We start from the raw sequence: 19,840 nt of genomic DNA, 5'->3' as shown, positions 1-19,840 counted from the left end.
TCTCTGACTTGAACATTTTTTCCAGAGGATCAACAAGGACAATGTAATTGTGTTCAATATAAGTTCAAGAAAAGTTGGAATTACATACAGGTATGGGATCCATTAAACCGGAAACCCATTATCCAGAGAAATACAAATGACGGGAAGGTTGTCTCCCTTAGACTCCATTTTATCCAAATAATCCACATTTTTAAAAATGATTAACTTTTTCTCTGTAATAATAAAACATTAGACCTAAGGTATGAAGATCCAAATTCCCAAAGTATCCGTTATCTGGAAAACCCCAGGTCCTGAGCATTCTAAATAACAGGTCCTGTAACTGTATTGCTTACTGTCTTATTGTGTGGTCCTGCATGCAATGGTGTGTAACTTGGGCCCTTGTCTGCGGTGGTCTCCTGATCCAATCTGACCAATAGGATTTCTACATTCAGTTTGAAGAAATGCAACATAATGTTGCAGGTACCAGTAAACTATACTGGAGGAGGTTAACAGTTTTTGTTTTTTAAATCTCCTGCCTTCAGTATACCTGCCTATTTATTTGACTGGTGAGAGTGATGAGAGTGGACAACTCTATACAATTGGTGATCTACTCAGCAGAAGTTTGTGACAAATTCATTTAATCCTCACTCCAATTTAAAGATTGACTCACTCACCATCGAGATTGGCCTATTCCATAGTATCAGACCTGCTCAGAAGTGCATTGTAGCAAAAAAAAAAAAAAAAATACTTTTTCCAAGGATTTTAATGGACGCAGAACTTTGTTACGTCGATGCCATGCATGGATAGATATTGCCTGCTATCTTAGCCAAGCAGGTAACATATTAGCCCCTGTATATTCCATTCTGTGAGGTTAATGGCTAGAGAAAATAGACAAACACTGGGCAGAAAAGCCAGTGTAATGAGTGATAATGCTTCATATGAGCTCTCTAATTGGTCTCTTGAGGGTAATATACACCATGTGCATTATATTTTCATTCCTTTTATACTTTTTGCTACTTACATGGTGTAGACTGGAGTGTATTCTATGTTAGGGCTATTTGCTTCTTGATACATCATTCCTGTTGGAATCTATTGAATACATTTAGTATTAACATTTTTCTCCTTAGGGAAACGTATGCAGGGTTTTGCTTCTGGATTTAGCTTTGTTAGTAATAGAACCTGTCTGACCTTAAAGTTTTGGGAAGAATGTAAAGCATGAAATTAGGAAGCAGTAGCACATGCTTACTCAGGGATTGTTTTTAACCTTTACAACATATTCTAGATATATTAAACATACCAATAGTTGGGGCACATGTAACTCTATAAAATATAGTTAGCCTTTACTGGTAGTTCTACTCATGTCATGGTATTATGTCAAGTTTATTACAGTTTATGCCATTAGTTGTGGTACACTTGAGATCTTGTGCAGTGAATAGTAATATGGGAATACAGTAAACAGTAGTATATAAATATAGTGGTACAACAATGATAAAACTAATAGGGGGGGGATTATGTGATCTTAATGGATAAGTGGCCAACTGATCTTTGGGAGTTGGTCTGGAGTAGTGTTGGACAGTCTCTATGGACCAACAGAGAACTTCACATCCAGTGCCCATCCTGCAAGCATCATATGTAGACTGTACTATGTCACATACTGTAGGTGGAAGTGTTGATGGAAATTGCTTTGAGGGCCTGGCCCCACTGGGAGATGCTCTGTTGCTTTGAAAGTCAGGCTGATTTTGATTTGGGATAAAAGCAGTGGGAGAGCTTAGATCAAATATTCCCTCATATAATGTAATCATACCAGCACAACAAATTGTAATGTGCACAAAGAATTTTGAAGTTAACACTTTAGTACTTCTGAGCCACCCAACAACTCTATGCGTACATACAAGGATCATTTTTAAACTCCAGGTGGGAAAGTGCACACTAAAGATATTCCTTGACCATATGAACAAAACGTAAGTATAGGGAAGCCCCACTACTGATGTCTTGTTTGGGAGTCTTTTGTGTCTCATGTGACAAGTCCCATCCCTTGAATTAAATACAATAGGGGCAGAGGTCAAGATACTTCTATGTGATACCCAAAAATTGTGTCCCCAAGCCTGAATCTGTATTGGGGGGGACTTTGAGGAGAAAAAAGTATATTAAAAAAAATAATGTAGCCTTCATCTCATGAAAATAAACATTCTAAATATATTAAATTACAAGTTCTGTACTGTATCTGAGATATTCAAGTTAATCTTCACAATCCTCTCGGCAATGTGTCTCTCTACATGAAGGCTTTGTGTCCAAATTGGTTTTTGAGACAGCTCTAATACACCATTGGTCTGGGCTCCCTTTTCCTATTTTATGTATTAGGTTACGACCACATGGGGGTGAAATCATCCTGCTGAAATCCACATTCTGTTTACATCCCCTACTGCGGGCAGTAACTTGCTTCTTTTTTCGTGTCCTGAAACATTGTGTCGGCTTCGGTGCAAACACACTTGGCGGATTTCGGAGAGAAATGCAAAGTCTTTTTTTTTTTTTTCAAAGAATGGACTGTGACACAAAGCCCTCATGTAGTGAGGAATAATGCTGAGAGAGAGGGAAGATTAAACTGGTTTTATCAGAACTGCTGAATTGAGTGGGGAAACAGCAAGTAAATTGGTAGAATGGAAAATGTCAGAGTCCTACAGAGCATAGGAGATGTATTCATGTTGCTCTGAACTCCTGAAAGTAAGGATCACCAGCTCAGCACACCAGGGCAGTATTTGTCTATTAACTCCTGGTAATATGGTTGTAGAAGCTCCACATCTGGAAGATCCTCGGTTTTTGTATACAGGTCAAATTTACTGTGGAAAACAGAAAATAGCCGTTACTAAATATCTTATGGTTTGAATCAGTTCTCTTTAATGAAATATTTTTTTAATAAAACATAGCCCAGTGATGATTTCAAAGCATGAACAAAGCATTGAACACAAGGCAATGGGCCAGGGAAAAACATAAGCAATTTAATTTACTGGGACATGTCCAACAAATTGGCACCCCCAAACACAGTGAATTTAACTTTCCTGATTGATAAGGTGGGACTCTAAAATCCAAAATTCTGCATTGAAGGTTTATTAAAAACTTGAATTGATGAAAAGTTATTTGACAGGTAAAGTTTAGTAATTAATCCACAAAAAAATCAATAGGGGTACTAAAATATTAAGCAGCCCTTGTTCTGCCATTGTTAAATATGTTTAACTATAGGTCCCCATAGATGCAAAGATTTTTTTTGCTGAACGACCGATTTTAGCGAAGTCCGACCAATCCTTCAAAATTATCGTTAGTGGCATTCAAACGATCATACATCTTACGATTTTTCGGCCGACATCTATCAGAAAGTGATCGACCAGGTTATAAAATCTTTATCGTTGCCAGTGCAATCTATCTATGTTTGCAGGGCCAAGCAGGCAGATACCCTTTGTTTTCCTGGCCAATGGTCTTTTTAGTTGATGGACAATTCGTACGATCGTTTGGAGATAATTGTGGTCTCACGATGACGATCGGATCTTTGAAAAATCTTTACATCTATGGCCAGCTTTAGTATTAGCTTACCTCCAGAAAGATTTATTGATGCAAACAAATACCCCAGGGTGCCTAAACGATCATTTGCAGACATGTTTTTTCTGCATCTAAATGGACTCTTTCCTCACTCTGGCTGAGGACAACCTTGATTTCCAGCTTTGTTTAACTAAAATCCAGCAAATGATTTCTATGATGGCATCTTTAGAGGTCACTATGGCCAGATTTATGGATCATTATGTATCAAAAACTCATGGTTTACCCAATTGTTTGCTTTTACTGTTGTTGGAGATCTTTCAAATGTAACAATATTATGCAAAAGCACAATATTTCTTCGACCTCAAATTCAACCAAATATTATTGAAAAAGTCCTCAGTGTAAAATTTCAGCATGCAAAAGAATGCTTTTTTATTAATTTTTATAGCCCACGATTACAACTTAATAACAAGCCATATACATACTTGAATTCCTTCACCCAGTGCAACATTCTATGGTCCTTATCATTACAGAGGTGTTGGTAATCTCCCCCAGTGTGCCATGGGTAAAATGAATGGAACCGAATCATGTAAAGACCCTAAAAGCAAAGTATTTCTTTAAAGCAGGAATATTTCTTCAAATGGCATGTGTATAGATATAGATATCAGTCTAGTCATTACAACATGGTGCTCATCTGCATTTCAATAAACAGAACAGGGTATGAAAACTTGTATGTGGCTAAACTTAATATCCATTTACAGCTGAGCCATTTACAGTGCAATTATACACAGGCTATGATAAAATCTATGACATTCTATTGGAGAGTGCCCTGATCAGCTGACCACCACTTGTGACATGCCACACCCATGAACTGCTATATCTTGCCCTTCTTGTAAAGAGATTATAACACAATAGGAAGCATATGACCAGTGATAAGGAAGTCTGTAGCCAGCCTTTCAGGAAGTGGATAACTATGCTATAACTAAAACTCTAGAGCAAGGCAGACATCCACTCACAAAAGCAGATGCAAATAAAAAGATCAATTAAACAAATCTATAGCGAATGCAATATATTTAGGTACAGTGGCTCTTTAAATAATTGATATTTTTTGCAGTATCACTAATATTAGAGGTCTAGCACAGTGCTAGTCTTTAACTCCCTCCAGGGACTGCATATAAATACAGACAGGAGCATACCTAATGCAGACTCAGTTACTTATATTGCTTTCTTACTTTATTTATTATTTATTCATATACTAAGAGGCCTTTCTTCAAATATATATGATAAGGTCCTCTGCTAAATAAATGTGTGAGTGTTGTAGATGTGTATGAATGATGCAGTGCAAATTATCTGGGTGAGAACTGCCCGGTTGCTAAGGTAAATTGGACCCTAGCAACCAGCCAGCTGCTGAAATTCAAAACTGCATACAATTATGTGACAATCTTAGAATATGATTATCTACATTGTACTAAAAGCTAATTGAACTACCCATTTAAAGGGGTTCACCTTTGAGTTAACTTTTAGTATGATGTATTGTAGAGAGTGATATTCTGAGACAATTTGTGATTGGTTTTAATTTTTTATGGTTTTTGAATTATTTAACTTTTTATTCAGCAGCTCTTGAGTTTTCTATTTCAGCAAATTGATTGCTAGGTTTCAAATTAACCTAGCAGCCATGCATTAATTTGAATAAGAGACTGGAATATGAAGAGTAAAGGGCCTGAATAGAAAGATAAGTAATACAAATAACAATAAATGTGTAGCCTTACTGAGCATTTGTTTTTAGATGGCCCCTAGAAAGCTGGAAAGAGAAGAAGGAGGCAAATAATTCAAAAACTATAAAAAATAAATAAGACCAATTGAAAAGCTGCTTAGAATTGGCCATTCTATAAAATACTAAAAGCCAACTTAAAGGTGAACCACCCTTTTAACTGTATTTGTATCTCTTTTCTCTGTAAAGCAATGGGTAAGGTGATGGATAGTAAATGCCAGTGTCAGGCAAAACATGTACATTGAAAATGCATCTCAAAAACAAAGATGTAAGAGAACATAAAGATTCATGCCCAAAAAAATGTGTACATTAATTAGTCCATTGCATAAATCAATCAGGGTCATCCAAGTGACTCTCTTACCTCTTCGGGGATGGAACACTTATTAAACGTAAGCACTTTATACAGGTACTCTGCAAAAACAGAAACAAACTGAGAGGGATAGAAACTCATCCAACAAAGAAACACTAAGGGGGTTATTTACTAAACCTAATTATTTTTGGCAAAAACTTTAATTTTTCATGGAAATTTTTTTTTTCAAGATTATACCCTGAAGCTGCAAAAAGTCTGAATCCAAAAATCCTGCAGAGGTCATGTATAAGTCAATGGCAGAAATCTCTTTTACAATTTGAAAATATCATGGTCTGCACTGGGTTTCATCCAATAATCCAAAAAATTCGGGGGTTTTCGAGCGATAACTCAAAGAAAAATCAAGTGATTTGGGCGTCAAATCCAAAATATTTTTACAATTTGGGTTTTCGTTCGATTTTATCAAGGTTTTTGCCGAACCGACTTTTTTCAAGTTATTTAATTGATAAATAAGATAAAATTGTGGATGGGAGTTTTGTCAAGCTTGGTTTAATAAAAATATGAGATAAATTTGAGTTTTATTAAAAATCTGAATATTTATACTGTGGTCATGTGCATATTGATTTAGTCTAACGTACAGTGAACACAGTGCACATTACTGATTATTTTCTTTGACTTGTAATAAGGTCATTATGTGGATTCTGAAATCTGATCACACAGCTGGCACAGAGATGCAGCACACTGCAAAACAAACAGTCCGAGCTGAATTGGATGTTACTCCACACTCAGGTGCACATTCTAATATAGAGATGTGAGTGGGATATGCTTTCCCATGTAAGAGTCTGCAAGTACGGTAATAGGCTATAAACTTCCATGCCCATCCCTTAGGCACAATAGGAACTGTTTGTAAAATGTATAACATTTACACATTGCACCAGTGGTGTAACTATAGGGGTTGCTAGGGTTGTCACCTATCTATTTCAAAGCCTCATTATCATATCCAGGTTTTTATGGTTTAAAAAGCCACACAAATTACTCATTTCTCATAACCCCACCCGCAACATCATCTCCATGACCTCAACTTCACCACCGTACCCCCAATGTCATCACCTCGCCCCCTTGACATCATCATCCAACCCCATTTTTCTGTCTTTTACTGCTGGGAAAGGTGGCAACTCTAGGGGGAGCAGATCCCATGACCACAAGGGAGCTTGGGGGGACAGGGGGTTCCATAAGGATTAGGGAAGCACCAAATCCATCTGTTCATGATTCAGCCGAATCCCAAATCCTTCACACAGGATTCAGTTGAATCCCAAACGGAATGTGCAGCAAATTTTTTGCTTTTTGTATGGTGTGGGTTCGGCCAGGTGCTTGTATTCGGCTGAATCTGAATCCTGCTGAAAAAGGCTTGGTTTTGGCTGATCCCTAACAATGATGGATGAAGAAGGTAAATTAAATGAAACATAATTTGCTCTCCTAAAACATGTTTTTTATTATGTAAAAGCTAACTTACCATCATGGCCCCATGACATAAGCACATTCTCTAGACCACAGTTTGGCTTGTAAATTCCATATTTTGTGCTGTGCAAAAGATGAAGAAATAGAAACAGTTAATGCTGTCAGTTTTCAGTAAGGCGAGTAGCCAGTCTCAGCATTTATCTGCTTAACATATTGCTTCTTTTCATAAATGAATCATCATTTTCATAATTTTAAAGAAGTGCCATATTCACTCATTAGATATATGAAACATGCCATGTTACCTTCCATGTAGTCTAAAATATTGAAAAACTGTTTTCTCCTTCCCATTGGTTCCAAAACACAGGCGTCAAGTCAGATGCGATGGAAAATAAGGTAAGATACAAATGTCGGATGTTGTTGCATCATTCATCATTCCTGCTTCTGACAGTCGTGTTGTGTCGGATGAACACTGCGACACCATCCGACTTGCTATTGCTTCCCTTATTTTCCATCGCATCCGACTTGACGACTGCGTTTTGGCGCACCGTGTCAGATCCACTGGAATTGTGTTGAAGAAGTTCATGTAGTTGTACCGTAACACTGTGGGAAATTCACTTCTTACTAGGGATGCACTGAATGTCCTTTTTTGGATTTGGACAAAAACAGTATCTCCCATAAATGATTCAGCCTAATCCCAAACTGATTTCAAATTCTTATGTAAGTCTGATACATAAAATTCTTTACTTGTGTTCAATGGAACAATTTACTCTGCACAAAGATGGTTTTCTGAGGTTATGCATGTAGACAAGTATCTTCATACCTGTATATTGGGTGCTTTGTGTCTGGATTGTCTTGGAATGTGGTGTCACTGAACACAATGGATTGTTGGAACTTGCAGCCCACTGGGAATGTGTCTCCAACCACTGACCACTGCAATAAAACAAACCATAAGAGATAGCATGCTTATGGGGTATTATATCAGCTACATATAGTCAGAGGATAAGACATGGATGCTACCTGCATTTAAAATAACATGCCTGACCAAAATAAAGAAACATCACATTCAGAAATGCTTACTAATATCAGAATGTTGAAAAGTGTTTGGAAAAAGACAGTGGTGTCTGCAGCATCTTGCAGTGACTGTGTATCCTGGTAACTGTCTTTTTTAGTAACAGACATTCAACTATTTATTTTTTTAGAAGGGACAAGCAATCCATCCAATATAAACAGTACAAAATATATGCATTGCATAAATATTAACATTTATTATGTTTTAATTCCAAGATAATAAAGGATACATGTATTGTTAACATGAATTAATTTTGTTACAATAGCCCCACCTGCTGGTCATTTTTCCACCGTTCTGACCACCAAGTTGTCAAGAGAAAGAAAGAGGACTGCTCTGGTGTTCTTTTGGTAAGGAAAGCTTTGAGAAAGGTTTCTAATTTTTTTCCTAACCAGAAGAACATCAGACCCGCCCTTTAAATGTGAGCAGCAATCATAATTATCAAGTTCAGAACACAGGTCTAACAGTTCAGCTAGTAAAAAGATTCATCAGAGCTTTAATTCTGGGTTCTTTCTTTCTCCTGGATAGGTAACTTTTGTATTCCTGCTTATATGGGGTAATAGGAAAGATAAGATTTTCTTTGCAAGCAGCAGTGGTGTAAATCACTATCATCCCTGTATGTTACCTAATTATTGCTTTGAAAATTATCAATCAATTTAAAGGCAGAACAAACCTGAGGTTCATTATCTAGGGCCATCATTTTTCCAATATCATGAAGAAGGCCAACCAGCTGGAACCAGTCTAGGGAGCAAGGAAAAAATAAAACTGTTCAGCTTTTTCAGTGTAATGGAATTATTCATTATTAGTCAGTACCACATGAAGAAGTATGTTGCAATACAATATTTGGCATGATAAGGACCTAGGAGCAAATGCACGATATCTAAAAAGCCACAGCTTCTGGGTGATAGTCCTACCTTTCTACCTATGGTGCATTCATCAACACTGGACAAATTTGCCTGTGAGCAGTAACCCATAGCAACCAATCAGTGATTGGCTTTTTTCTGCAAGATGCAGGTCGAACAATGAATGCAACAATTTTACTGGTTCCCATGGATTTCTGCCCACAGACAAATTTGCTGATAAATGAGCCAAACTATGTTATCCAGCACCTTCCTCTCCTAGTACAATATAGGAACAGAAAACACTAGTACTATTATATTTTTAGTTATATGACAATAAGAATGTAATGCAAAAGTTTATCAGTAAAAATTTTGGGGCAAAAAAGGATTGAGATTACTGAACAGAAAGCAATATTTTTAGGTTATTAGGGCATATTTAAAAGAACTGTCTGAGCATTGCTCTGCATGGTAGGTGGCAGATATAAGTCCAAATATTTACAAAAACATATAGCAATGTGCATGGTATGTGCCTTTAGTAAACATCAAGAACCCTTGATGTGTTCCCTTGGTAAATATCAAGGTATTTGAATAAGGTCAAGATTACGGTGCAGGCTGAGCTCACTGTGAGCCACATGTAGGTTTCCAATGGACGCCATTCTACTGAGTCCCATCAGTACATGCAATTGGTCGTCACACAATGGAACAGGACCTAGAACTGCTCCACAGAATTTTTCCATTCGGCTCTTGCATCAGCAGGTGATTCAGAGCAATTTGGCCAGTGACCTGCGCAATCATAAAGAGATCTGACTGACGCTATGAATACATAGGTAACAACTGCCTTCACAAAACATCAACGTAAGATAGAAAAGTGTCGAGCATGCCAGTAGTTGATGCTAAATAAGGGAGGGCAGAGGGACAACAGTGAGAAACAGGCAAGGACGACAGAAAGGACTAATAACGATGCATAAGAAAGATAAGCAGTTGCATGGACATAATCCAACAGTGATACAAAAATGATAGAAGATGGAAACAAAAGCAAAGGTGCAGTGGCATTTTTGCACATATTGTCTTTGTATATTATTCATATTTCTTCTGCATGTTAATATATCTCATTGCTCAGGGTTATAAAAGCTTGTTGGGTAATTTATGTACAGGCCATCACAAATGTAACTAATAAACTAATCAGACAGAAAAAGCTTTTGCATTGGGATCTCAGGCTTGAGCCTCTTGGGCATTTCACCAGGATTTGTATTGTAACCTCATTTGCTAATTCTGTGGATTGGTTAATCAGTTGCGGCTGGAATGTGTTGATTATATATTTTGATTTGGTATATGAATATATTTATGCTCTAGCGCTAACAATTGGATGGTGATACCTGTATAATTTTGTGTGAGCACAGCAGAATTTGCACCATACCTTTATCTGGATGAATGCGACGGATACCTTCTGCTGTTTGATATGCGTGGAAAGAGTTTGGAAAATCGACATCAGGATCAGATTCATCAACCAAATTATCCAGCAAATTAAGTGCCTCCATCACACTCATCTTCCTGTGTGTGCAGGAACCCCATTGTGCATGCTGAAAGCAACACTTACAAGTTAATAAATATACTGGCTATAACAACGTAAACAATATCTGTAATGACACAGTATGGTATAACCTACCCCATAATATATACAGGAAATGATGTACCCCCTAATGTAAAAAATAAGGATATTATATAATTGTGGCGCCCACAAAGCCAGGGCAGGGTAGGCGGCATTTGTACAAAAAACATTGTGGTTTTCCACTTTACACCTTATAAATGAGCCCTATGTGTTGCTCCTATTTAATGCAGGCCTGTCCTTCTCTGGTTTAATTATAGTTCCCAGCATAAGAATCTCCAGGCTACTGTATTTCTTGACATTATCAATATGTTAAAATCATCAGTAAACGGTGAGTTTATATTCTCGTTTGCAAACGTTTGTGGCACTGAGAGTTTTCACTTAAAGGAACAGTAACATCAAAAAATAAAAGTGTTTTAAAGTAATAAAAATTGAATGCAGTGTTGCCCTGCACTGGTAAAACTGCTGTATTTGTTTCAGAAACACTACTATTGTTTATATAAATGAGCTGCTGTGTAGCAATGGGGGCAGCCATTCAAAGGAGAAAAGGCTCAGGTTACACAGCAGATAAGCTCTGTAGAACATAAATAATGGGTGTTATCTGTTATCCACTATTTAACCTGTGCCATATAGATAAATAGAATATATACACTACCCCTTTTTGCAGATATGCACTAAGTATCACCAGTGCGATTACCTATTGTAGCCAACCAGATCTTTCTAATTTGTCCTAGATGATTAAAATTGCTGACAGTTTGGACTGGTAAGTGTATGTGTACAAAAATAATAACAATATTATTATAATTATTATTATTATTATTAATCATAATAATAATAATAATAATCACATATATTACATACAGAAAACAACTCATACCATTACCAAGGTAAAGATTGATTTATACAGTGCCAGCAAGTTATGCAGCACTTTCTTACCTTCTCTTTCACAAACGGTACAGTCTGGTATGTGTGCATCAAGGTGTATGTGTTTTTCACTCTGTCCAGTAGAGGGCAGTCCTGTGACAGACACAAGTTTAGGCACTGTATCTTAAAGGCTATCCATCCATACCCTCTCTTGTGCACCTTTAGATTAAGGCTGCTAATCACAGGCTTTTGGTTTATCTTATCAGCAACTTGAGATTCATTGAATACAAGAACTGCATAGACAGTGACCTGGCCATAGAGGCAAAGATCCGATCGTACAAATCATTGTACGATCGGACTTCCCCATCTCCCGACCTGCCACTAACCATTCCGATCAAATAAAGTAGTAAAAGAACAAATCAGCCGATGTTCTGCCCCTGACAGCAATCGTACGAAAGTTATGTCCGACAAAAGCTAGTGACAGTCTCCCACTGAAAATCGTACGATCGGCAATACATGCAGAGATATTATCGGCAGCCGTCCGAAATCTTTTAACCTGTCCGATCGACCGAAAATCGTACGAATCCTCGATTCCTACAATCAGATCTTTGCGTCTATGGCCAGCTTAAGGGCCACTGACACTTGTAATAACAGTCACAAACTGCTAATAATTCAGAACCCACTAAAAATAGAAAATGTATGTAAACTGCAAAAGTGCCCATAAGATGACTCTGACTAAGTTTATATCAATTCCTTTAAAGGTTATTTTCTCCCAGGGATGTAAGTACAGAGGAAGCAGACACTATGTTTGCAAGGGGCCCAAGAATCTAAGGGGTACATTTAGGCCCTAATTAATGAGAATTTTTTATATATAATGGTAGAATATGTCATCTTACCAATATTTTGGGGCCTTAAATTGAATTTGATGTGGGCCCTGCCCTCTGACAGCTATGGGGGTCTCCTGCCTCTGTAGTTATACCATTGAATAGATTTCCAATACAAACCCTATTATTTTGAACACAGATGTATATTGCCCCTTTAAACTTCAGTTTAATGGGAAATAGTGGGAATACTACTAATCTAAAGAGAGGCTATCTTACAATGAATTGAGCACAAGTACAAAGTGATCGGGGCAATAGCAGTTTCCCTACCATGATAATTAATAATTCTGCCCTTAGTGATCAGTCCAACCCCACAGGCTTTGGAAGGAATTCACAAAAGTGTCGGGAATAAAAAAATGTCTTTTAAAAGTCGTAGAAAGTGTTGTAGTAGCAGCCGACAAATTCACAGAGCATTTACCCGCCAATTTTCCAACGTGTACAAAACTTTTGAAATAGTTGTTTTGCTGACAATTTTTCCGACACATTAGGCTCTCCAAAATGAAAATGTCAAATTGTCTTTTGAAAATGCTCGGTAAAATGTTGTCTGTCTGACGAAAAGATATGTGTTACTTTAGAAAATTGTCGGATTTACGAGACATTGAGTGCCTTTGTAAAATTTCCCATTCGTACGACCGTTTGTCGTTCCACTTCTGGGTTACTTATATTACCGACACTTTTGTGAAATCCCCCCTTTGTCTTGCACCAAACTCACCTTATAATTGCGATATTGGTGATTCTCAGGCTCCGGACGGTATGTGAGCGATGGATCCTGCAGATAAGGGTGACATTCCAGTATTGTAATTCTTGTTTTTAGTGTTTTGTTTTACTTTTTTATGACCTTTTTAAATGAGTTTTATTTGAATTTTCTACCACTGTTATTTTGAAAATGAGTGCTATCCGTTTACAGCATTTAAATGAAAATTTGCCCAACAACCACAGTGTATTCCCAGTAACTATTTTGATACATTTGTTGACTTTCTCCTTTCCAGATAAAATGGATACTGTTTGACTAATAATAAGAATGTGAAATTTTCTACTTAAGGGTAAGAATGACTTTATTTATTTATGGACAGTGAGATATCGTTTGATGTCCTATGACTAAATTTAGCTGGCTCATGGTAGGCTCTATAGGAGCAGTACCTAGTAATTGTTTTTAAACTTTTAATGAGGAAAAAAATTTTTTTTACTATGTAATTTTTTCAGATTCATTTTCACACTATGGATTTGGGATTGCACAGCTAATCGTCGGGTTGTCATTAATATGAATAGTGTCTACATATTATGGGATTTTGTTTGTATATTCAACTTTGTATGATCTCTTTTTTGGAATGTGGTCAGGCTGAATAATTACCTAACAGCAATAACCTGCATCCGATCACCACTAATGAAGGGTGGGGTTTAAACTATTTAAGATTGTACGGGGTTTCTGTTGTATTACACTTGACAAAGAGCACAGCTCGAAACATGTTGTGTTGAAAATAAAAGCACAGTTTTTGCAGCAACCCACTGCGTTCGACTGAATTCATCACTCTCTTTTCTGTATTCCCAGTACAGTTCTGATAATGCTGGTAAAAGTATAGGATGGTGAATGGTATAACTTTTACCTTAGGGAAGGGTAATCATTATTTATATAATTAAAGATGCAGTAATTAGTCACACAATAATGAATGCTATCTTTTACTCATACAGCACCGACTTATTCTGCCGAGCTTTACAAAAGATTTTACATCATTCTCATCACAATAAAATTATTTCACACGGGTTTAAAGGTGTTGCGTCAGTTTTGAAGACAGAGAGCTGCGAGTTTGATGCACGGTAGCCATACACCCAAATGAACAAGACCACGCTTGCAGCAAAATCTGTAGGTGAGGAGGCTAGAGTTAGCTTTAAAAGCTGGTAGGCAGAATGGCAAGATCAGATGTACTAAAAATGCAATAAGTTGGCCTGAATCACAAATTTACTTCAAGGCATAAAAATGATTAATAAATACTAAGCTGTAATATATTTCATGATTCGCCTTTTATAATCACCCATACAAGACTGAGCTCTACTCAGCTACATGTTGGAGTGAATGAACTTTGTTAAAGGAACAGTAACACCAAAAAATTAAAGTGTTTTAAATTAATAATGAAAATATAATGCAGTGTTGCCCTGCACTGGTACAACTGGTGTGTTTGCTTCAGAAACACTACTATAGTTTATGTAAACAAGCTGCTGTGTAGTTATTCCAATGGTGAAGCGGCTATGGCGGAGTTCACTGTGGCAAGCAGCGTTCCCTTCCTGGTCGCAGCTATCGCGAGACTTCGGGTGTTAGCCCCATATACTCCAATCTCACACAAATTGTTCCTCGCTAGGAGCGCTGGCCATTCAACGAAGGGGATGCTGATGTTAATATCAATCCGGCTTTATTGTTTCACACATTGCAGAGTTATGTTCACAGTGGGTGCGCTATATGAATGGCCAGCGCTGCTAGCGAATAACAAATTGTGGAAGCTGCTATGTAGCCATAGGGGCAGCCATTCAGAGCTGAAAAAGGACAAAAGACACAGGAAACATGGCAGATAACAGATAAGCTCTGGAGTATATCATGAGATTCTTCAGAAGTTATCCGTTATCTACTGTGTATCCTGTACAGTGCCTTTTTTTAGGAAAGAGCCGCCTCCTGTAATGCCCCCCCGTCTGCTTACCTTTCCGGGGGGAGGCAGCAACGCTAGTGCGGAAAGCACCACTGTGCTCTCTCGCACTAGTAAAGCCGAATTTCTGGTTTTTATTCGGCTCTTAAAAGAGAAGGAAACCCTTTTGCAAAAAAGCCTGTACCCTCCACCCCAGGTAGACCCCCCATTCTCCTCCCCCCACGCTAACTACCCCCCCCCCCCCCGAGGAAATGCCCCCTACTCCATACTTAACACTTCGGCGCAGATTATTCCAGAGGAGTTCCACGCATCCATCTTCCACTTCCTCTGTAAGCTGACTGGGAGATCGGTATTTCTGCGCATGCGCAGTTGGAGCAGTTTGGCGGTTTGCGACAACTGTGCATGCGCAGGATTACACGGAAATTGCCAATCTCCCAGTCAGTTTACCGAGGACGTGGAAGATGGATGCGTGGAACTTCGCTGGAAGAATCTGCGCCGAGGGGTAGATTTGGAGTATGGGGCATTTCCCCGGGAGTAGTTAGCCTGGGGAGGAGGGAGGGGGTCTACGTGAGGTGGGGGGGTACAGGGTTTTTTGTTACTCAACTCGCCTCATTGGCTAAGCACCCCTGATCCTGTACTCAAATAGCTACACAGCAGCTTGTTTATACAAACCATAGTAGTGTTTATAGGAGACATTGAAGGTGAAAAAACAAAACTGTGCATATGATTGTTTGTACCCGGAAACCAATGTGTCATTTTTTAATAGATAGAATTTACAAAGCTGTTTCTTTTGACATGTTTTGAGCTATTACTTAGATCTAAAAGTTTGACTTTAGTTCTTTCAATTTTCAGTTTGGACAAACCAACCGTCCTGTCAGATCAGAGAACGATCCATAGGAACTGCCTCCTCAAATTGCTATATTTGCCCAGATGATCTGCCAGCAAGATCAAAATCAGCCAAACTGCTTAAACAAATCTGTTAATGTCTGGCCACCTTACTACCTACTATTACCTACTACCTAACAAATTTGCTTATACACAGTTTGTTGATAGCATTCCTACAAGGCAGAACTACCATTGTTAAACCAGAGACTCAACTACTTTATTGGGCTCATTGCATGAAAAGGGAAATGTGCTATGATATTGTACAGGTATGGGACCTGTTATTCAGAATGCTCCGGACCTGAGGTTTTCTGGGCAACGGATCTTTCCATAATTTGGATCTTCATACCTTAAGTCTACTAGAAAATCATATAAACATAAAAAAAACAATAGGCTGGTTTTGCTTCCAATAAGGATTGTCATAGTTTGGATCAAGTGCAATGTACAGGTATGGGACCTGTTATCCCGAAGGATTATGCGATATTCCTACGATTGAACGATCGAAGGAATAATCGTTTGATCGAACGATTAAATCCTTCGAATTCGAAGGATTTAAATCCTTCAATCAAAGGATTTTCCTTTGATCAGAAAATTGTTAGGAAGCCTATGGGGACCTTCCCTAACATTGGTCTCGGTAGGCTTTAGGTGGTGAACTAGGGGGTCGAAGTATTTTTTAAAGAGACAGTACTGTGACTATCGAATGGTCGAATAGTCGAACGATTTTTAGTTTGAATCATTCGATTCGAGGTCGTAGTCGAAGGTCGAAGTATCCTATTCGATGGTCGAAGTAGCCATATTCGACCATTCGAAATTCAAAGTATTTTTTCTTCTATTAAGAAGTAAATGGGCCCCTAAGTCTACTAATAAATAATTTAAATATTAAATAAATCCAATAGCCATGTTTTGTCTCCAATAAGGATTAATATTTTAGTTTGGATTTCGGACAAGGTACTGATTTATTACAATAGAGAAAAAGGAATTTAAAAAAAATCTGAATTATTAGATGAATAAATGGAGTCTATGGGAGATAGCCATGCTGTAATCTGGCTATAATGCTGTTTCTGGATAACAGATCCCATAGTATATTTTTGTAAAAAAATGTGTTAAATATATTCCAGTACAAGGGTCCTGTGGTTTCTTTCTCCACAAGCCTTCTACTGGGACTTCAACCCTGAAGAAATTGCATGCGAGAAAGCAGAACCCACATAAACACTGAATGGCAGTATTTCTTATGCATATTTACAGGAATAATCTCTTAACCCTTTTACTGCCATAAATAGAATAAACACAGTGCTTTTCAATGCAGAGCTGATGAAATCCAAAAGTTTCCAGTAAGACAACCTTTTTACGTCAGAAGAATATAATGTAAATATTTCTCTGGTGGCCTAAGTGGCACAATAACACATTTTTTCCATAACATTTGACATTCGCATGCACCTTTCAACCAAGTTGAATATTTCTCAGAGCTTTTACTAGAGAACACAAAAAAATCCCATACAAATTGAGAGTTCTGCAGAATTCTTTTCTGGTGAACTGTCTGTTCACACTTTGATAAAGATGACTGGGTGTGCTCGGGGTTAAATAGGGTTCTCTAATGTGCCATTCTCTCTTATCAGTGATAGACAATGGGAGACAAGTAAACTCATGATCTGGAGGATTTCTCACTAAGGATTTCTGATGGACAGTTATATTTATAAGGAAGCAGTATTATAATAACTAAACTACCTAATTATATCCATTTAAGCAGTGTAATGGTTAGGGCTCTCCAGGCCTCAGGGCAGATTTCCAGCACCACAAAATTGGGCCTGGCTATAGCCATTGCTCCTCTTTCATAGAAAACAGTGAAGAAAAGAGTTCATAATGGGTCATAGTGTGTCTGGGACAGTTTTGATTGAGATCTCTGAGACTCCTGTTACTATTCCATTGCATATCCGGCAGATTTGTATTTGCATAATTAGTTTTATCTTCATTTGCATGCTTTGAAAAACAGAACCAAATGAACTTGGATTTAAAATAATTGGCTATATGCAGTTATTACTTACCAGCTGAATTATCTTCATCCTTAGATGTGTATGAAGAAGCAAATTGGGTGAGAATGGAAAAGGATGGAGGGTGCAATAGCTTTATGGTGGCCTATGATATGAACAAAAGGTTGTGTAAGGGTGTCCGAGTCAGAATGCAATAAGTCACCCTTTAACCAGACCATGGGGCAGAGGTGGGAATAATTCTGCTGAGTCTTTAGGATGAGGTTGCTGAGTAGCTTTCAGGTTAACTGCTCTAAGTTGTTTTTCAGTCCTGTTAATTTTTATACTTTATTTTTCATTACAGTACCATCTTCAAGAAACCACAAAGCAGTGATTCCATTGCCATGCTTCAAGGGCAGCTCCGTCATCATTATTTGCCCAGTATCATGGTAAATATCATACGCAGCCAATTCTCTACCCACACCATCCAATACCATAGTAGACTGAGATTTCCAACTAGTAACTGCCTGTATAACGAAACATGGGGCAGATTTCAGCTTAAGTGTGCATTTTTTGAAAAATTTCACCCTAGGTGCTCACCTTCCTTTAATGTCAATCACAGCCTACATTGGTGCCATCAGGTAGCATTGCAGAATCCATCAGCTGAGAAAACAGGAAAGATGGTAAATGCAGGGAGCCTGGTGGAGGTCCACAAGCTGATGCGTCCTCACCTGAAACTGATTTTTAAATCTGCTGATCAATATCTCACAGATTTAGTAGCCATTTAGCAACAGTAACAAGCAATAGAGGTAAATAATTCATTTTGATTTTATTATGGTGGCTGTCTGTTCCTAGATTAATCACATTCCAAAGTACAGGTATAGGATCTTGGGACCTGAGGTTTTCTGGATGAGGAATATTATACTATAATATGAATCTCTACACCTTAAATCACTTAAGGAACCTGTTATGTTTGGGTAGCTAAGGATAAATAGAGTATGCTGGGCACAGTGACATCTACAGGCAATTTGTATAAACACCACATATCCTCCCTATAGTAGGAAAGCATTTGGGCAAACGTAATAAACAACAACAACACATCTTAAAGCAATAATATACATTATTCACATCACATAGTCCTGGGTCCATGTAGGTAGTTTTCTGATTCTCTCAGTACGCCTTATAGGTTCACTTTCTTTAGGCCTATTGCAGTTGACATCAGGAGTAGGAAAATGTCTTTCATCAAATGGAGCTTCTCCAAAGTCATATCTAACAGGAGCAAGGCGACTTGCATTCCATATGCGTCCATCAGACAGTTCATATGTGTATGGTCCTCGCTGGCGTCTCACTTCAAGTGGTGTAGTAAATTTAGATTGTGATTGTTTCAGTATTCCTGGTTTCTTAATTCTGACTAAAGATCCAGGCTGAAACTGTACTTCTCTGGCACCACGTTTTCTGTCAGTATAAGCCTTGCATTTGGCTTGTTGGCGTTTCACAATGTCAGCAGTAGATGATTTTGTAGGCACAGTATTTTGTGGATGTTTGATGTCTGCAACATGTAACTTAGTGCGCATCTGTCTGCCATGTAATAATTCAGCTGGAGATGATTGGGTTGTTGTATGGCGCGTTGCTCTGTAGTTATGTAGGAACTCTGTTGTAAATACTTTCCAAGATTTCCCAGTAAGATTTGCTGTCTATAATGCTTCTTTCAGACTTGCTCGATTTCTCCATTTGCTTGTGGGTAATACACTGAAGCTTTCCTATGCACAATATTCCTCTCTCTCAGAAAGAATTCAAACTCATATGAGACAAACTGTGGTCCGTTGTCTGATATTAACTCCTTTGGATTACCTTCTCTGCTGAAGACTGTAGACAAAAATGTTATTACTGTAGCTGATGTTATATAAGAAACTAATATATATAGGTCTATAGGAGCATCTATAAAAGGACCGACAACATCAATAGCAGGTTTTTCCCATGCTGAATCAGGGAATGGTACTGGTTTTACATCTGGTCTCAACTTAACTTTGTGTACAAGGTTCTTTGCACAACCCAGTGAAGT

At 38.0% G+C, this 19,840-nt stretch overlaps 1 protein-coding gene across 2 annotated transcripts; it reads right to left on the bottom strand.

The window, feature by feature from the left end:
• Positions 1–1,340: 1,340 nt before the first annotated feature.
• On the bottom strand, positions 1,341–17,893 carry miox.L (myo-inositol oxygenase L homeolog). 2 transcript variants are annotated; one of them, NM_001093317.1, is given in 10 exon segments: positions 1,341–2,816; positions 3,993–4,105; positions 5,640–5,689; positions 7,099–7,166; positions 7,864–7,973; positions 8,783–8,850; positions 10,366–10,528; positions 11,491–11,571; positions 13,012–13,068; positions 17,857–17,893. In NM_001093317.1, coding segments are annotated over 10 exon segments (837 nt in total). In that variant the 5' UTR covers positions 17,875–17,893; the 3' UTR covers positions 1,341–2,707.
• Positions 17,894–19,840: the final 1,947 nt, after the last annotated feature.

Source organism: Xenopus laevis, chromosome 3L (genome assembly GCF_017654675.1).
Source record: "Xenopus laevis strain J_2021 chromosome 3L, Xenopus_laevis_v10.1, whole genome shotgun sequence".
Lineage (NCBI taxonomy): Eukaryota > Metazoa > Chordata > Amphibia > Anura > Pipidae > Xenopus > Xenopus laevis.
Note: the sequence above shows the minus strand (reverse complement) of the source record. Positions and strands in the feature narration are given on the sequence as shown.

Bases quoted from the DNA above. Each gene is read 5' to 3' on its own strand.
- miox.L (XM_041585134.1), bottom strand. From the start codon at position 11,529: ATGCACACATACCAGACTGTACCGTTTGTGAAAGAGAAG. The intron at 10,529-11,490 runs GTAAGAAAGTGC...TGTTGCTTTCAG, and splicing joins TACCGTTTGTGAAAGAGAAG to CATGCACAATGGGGTTCCTG. The intron at 5,690-7,098 runs GTAAGTTAGCTT...CTGTTTTTGCAG, and splicing joins TATGTCATGGGGCCATGATG to AGTACCTGTATAAAGTGCTT.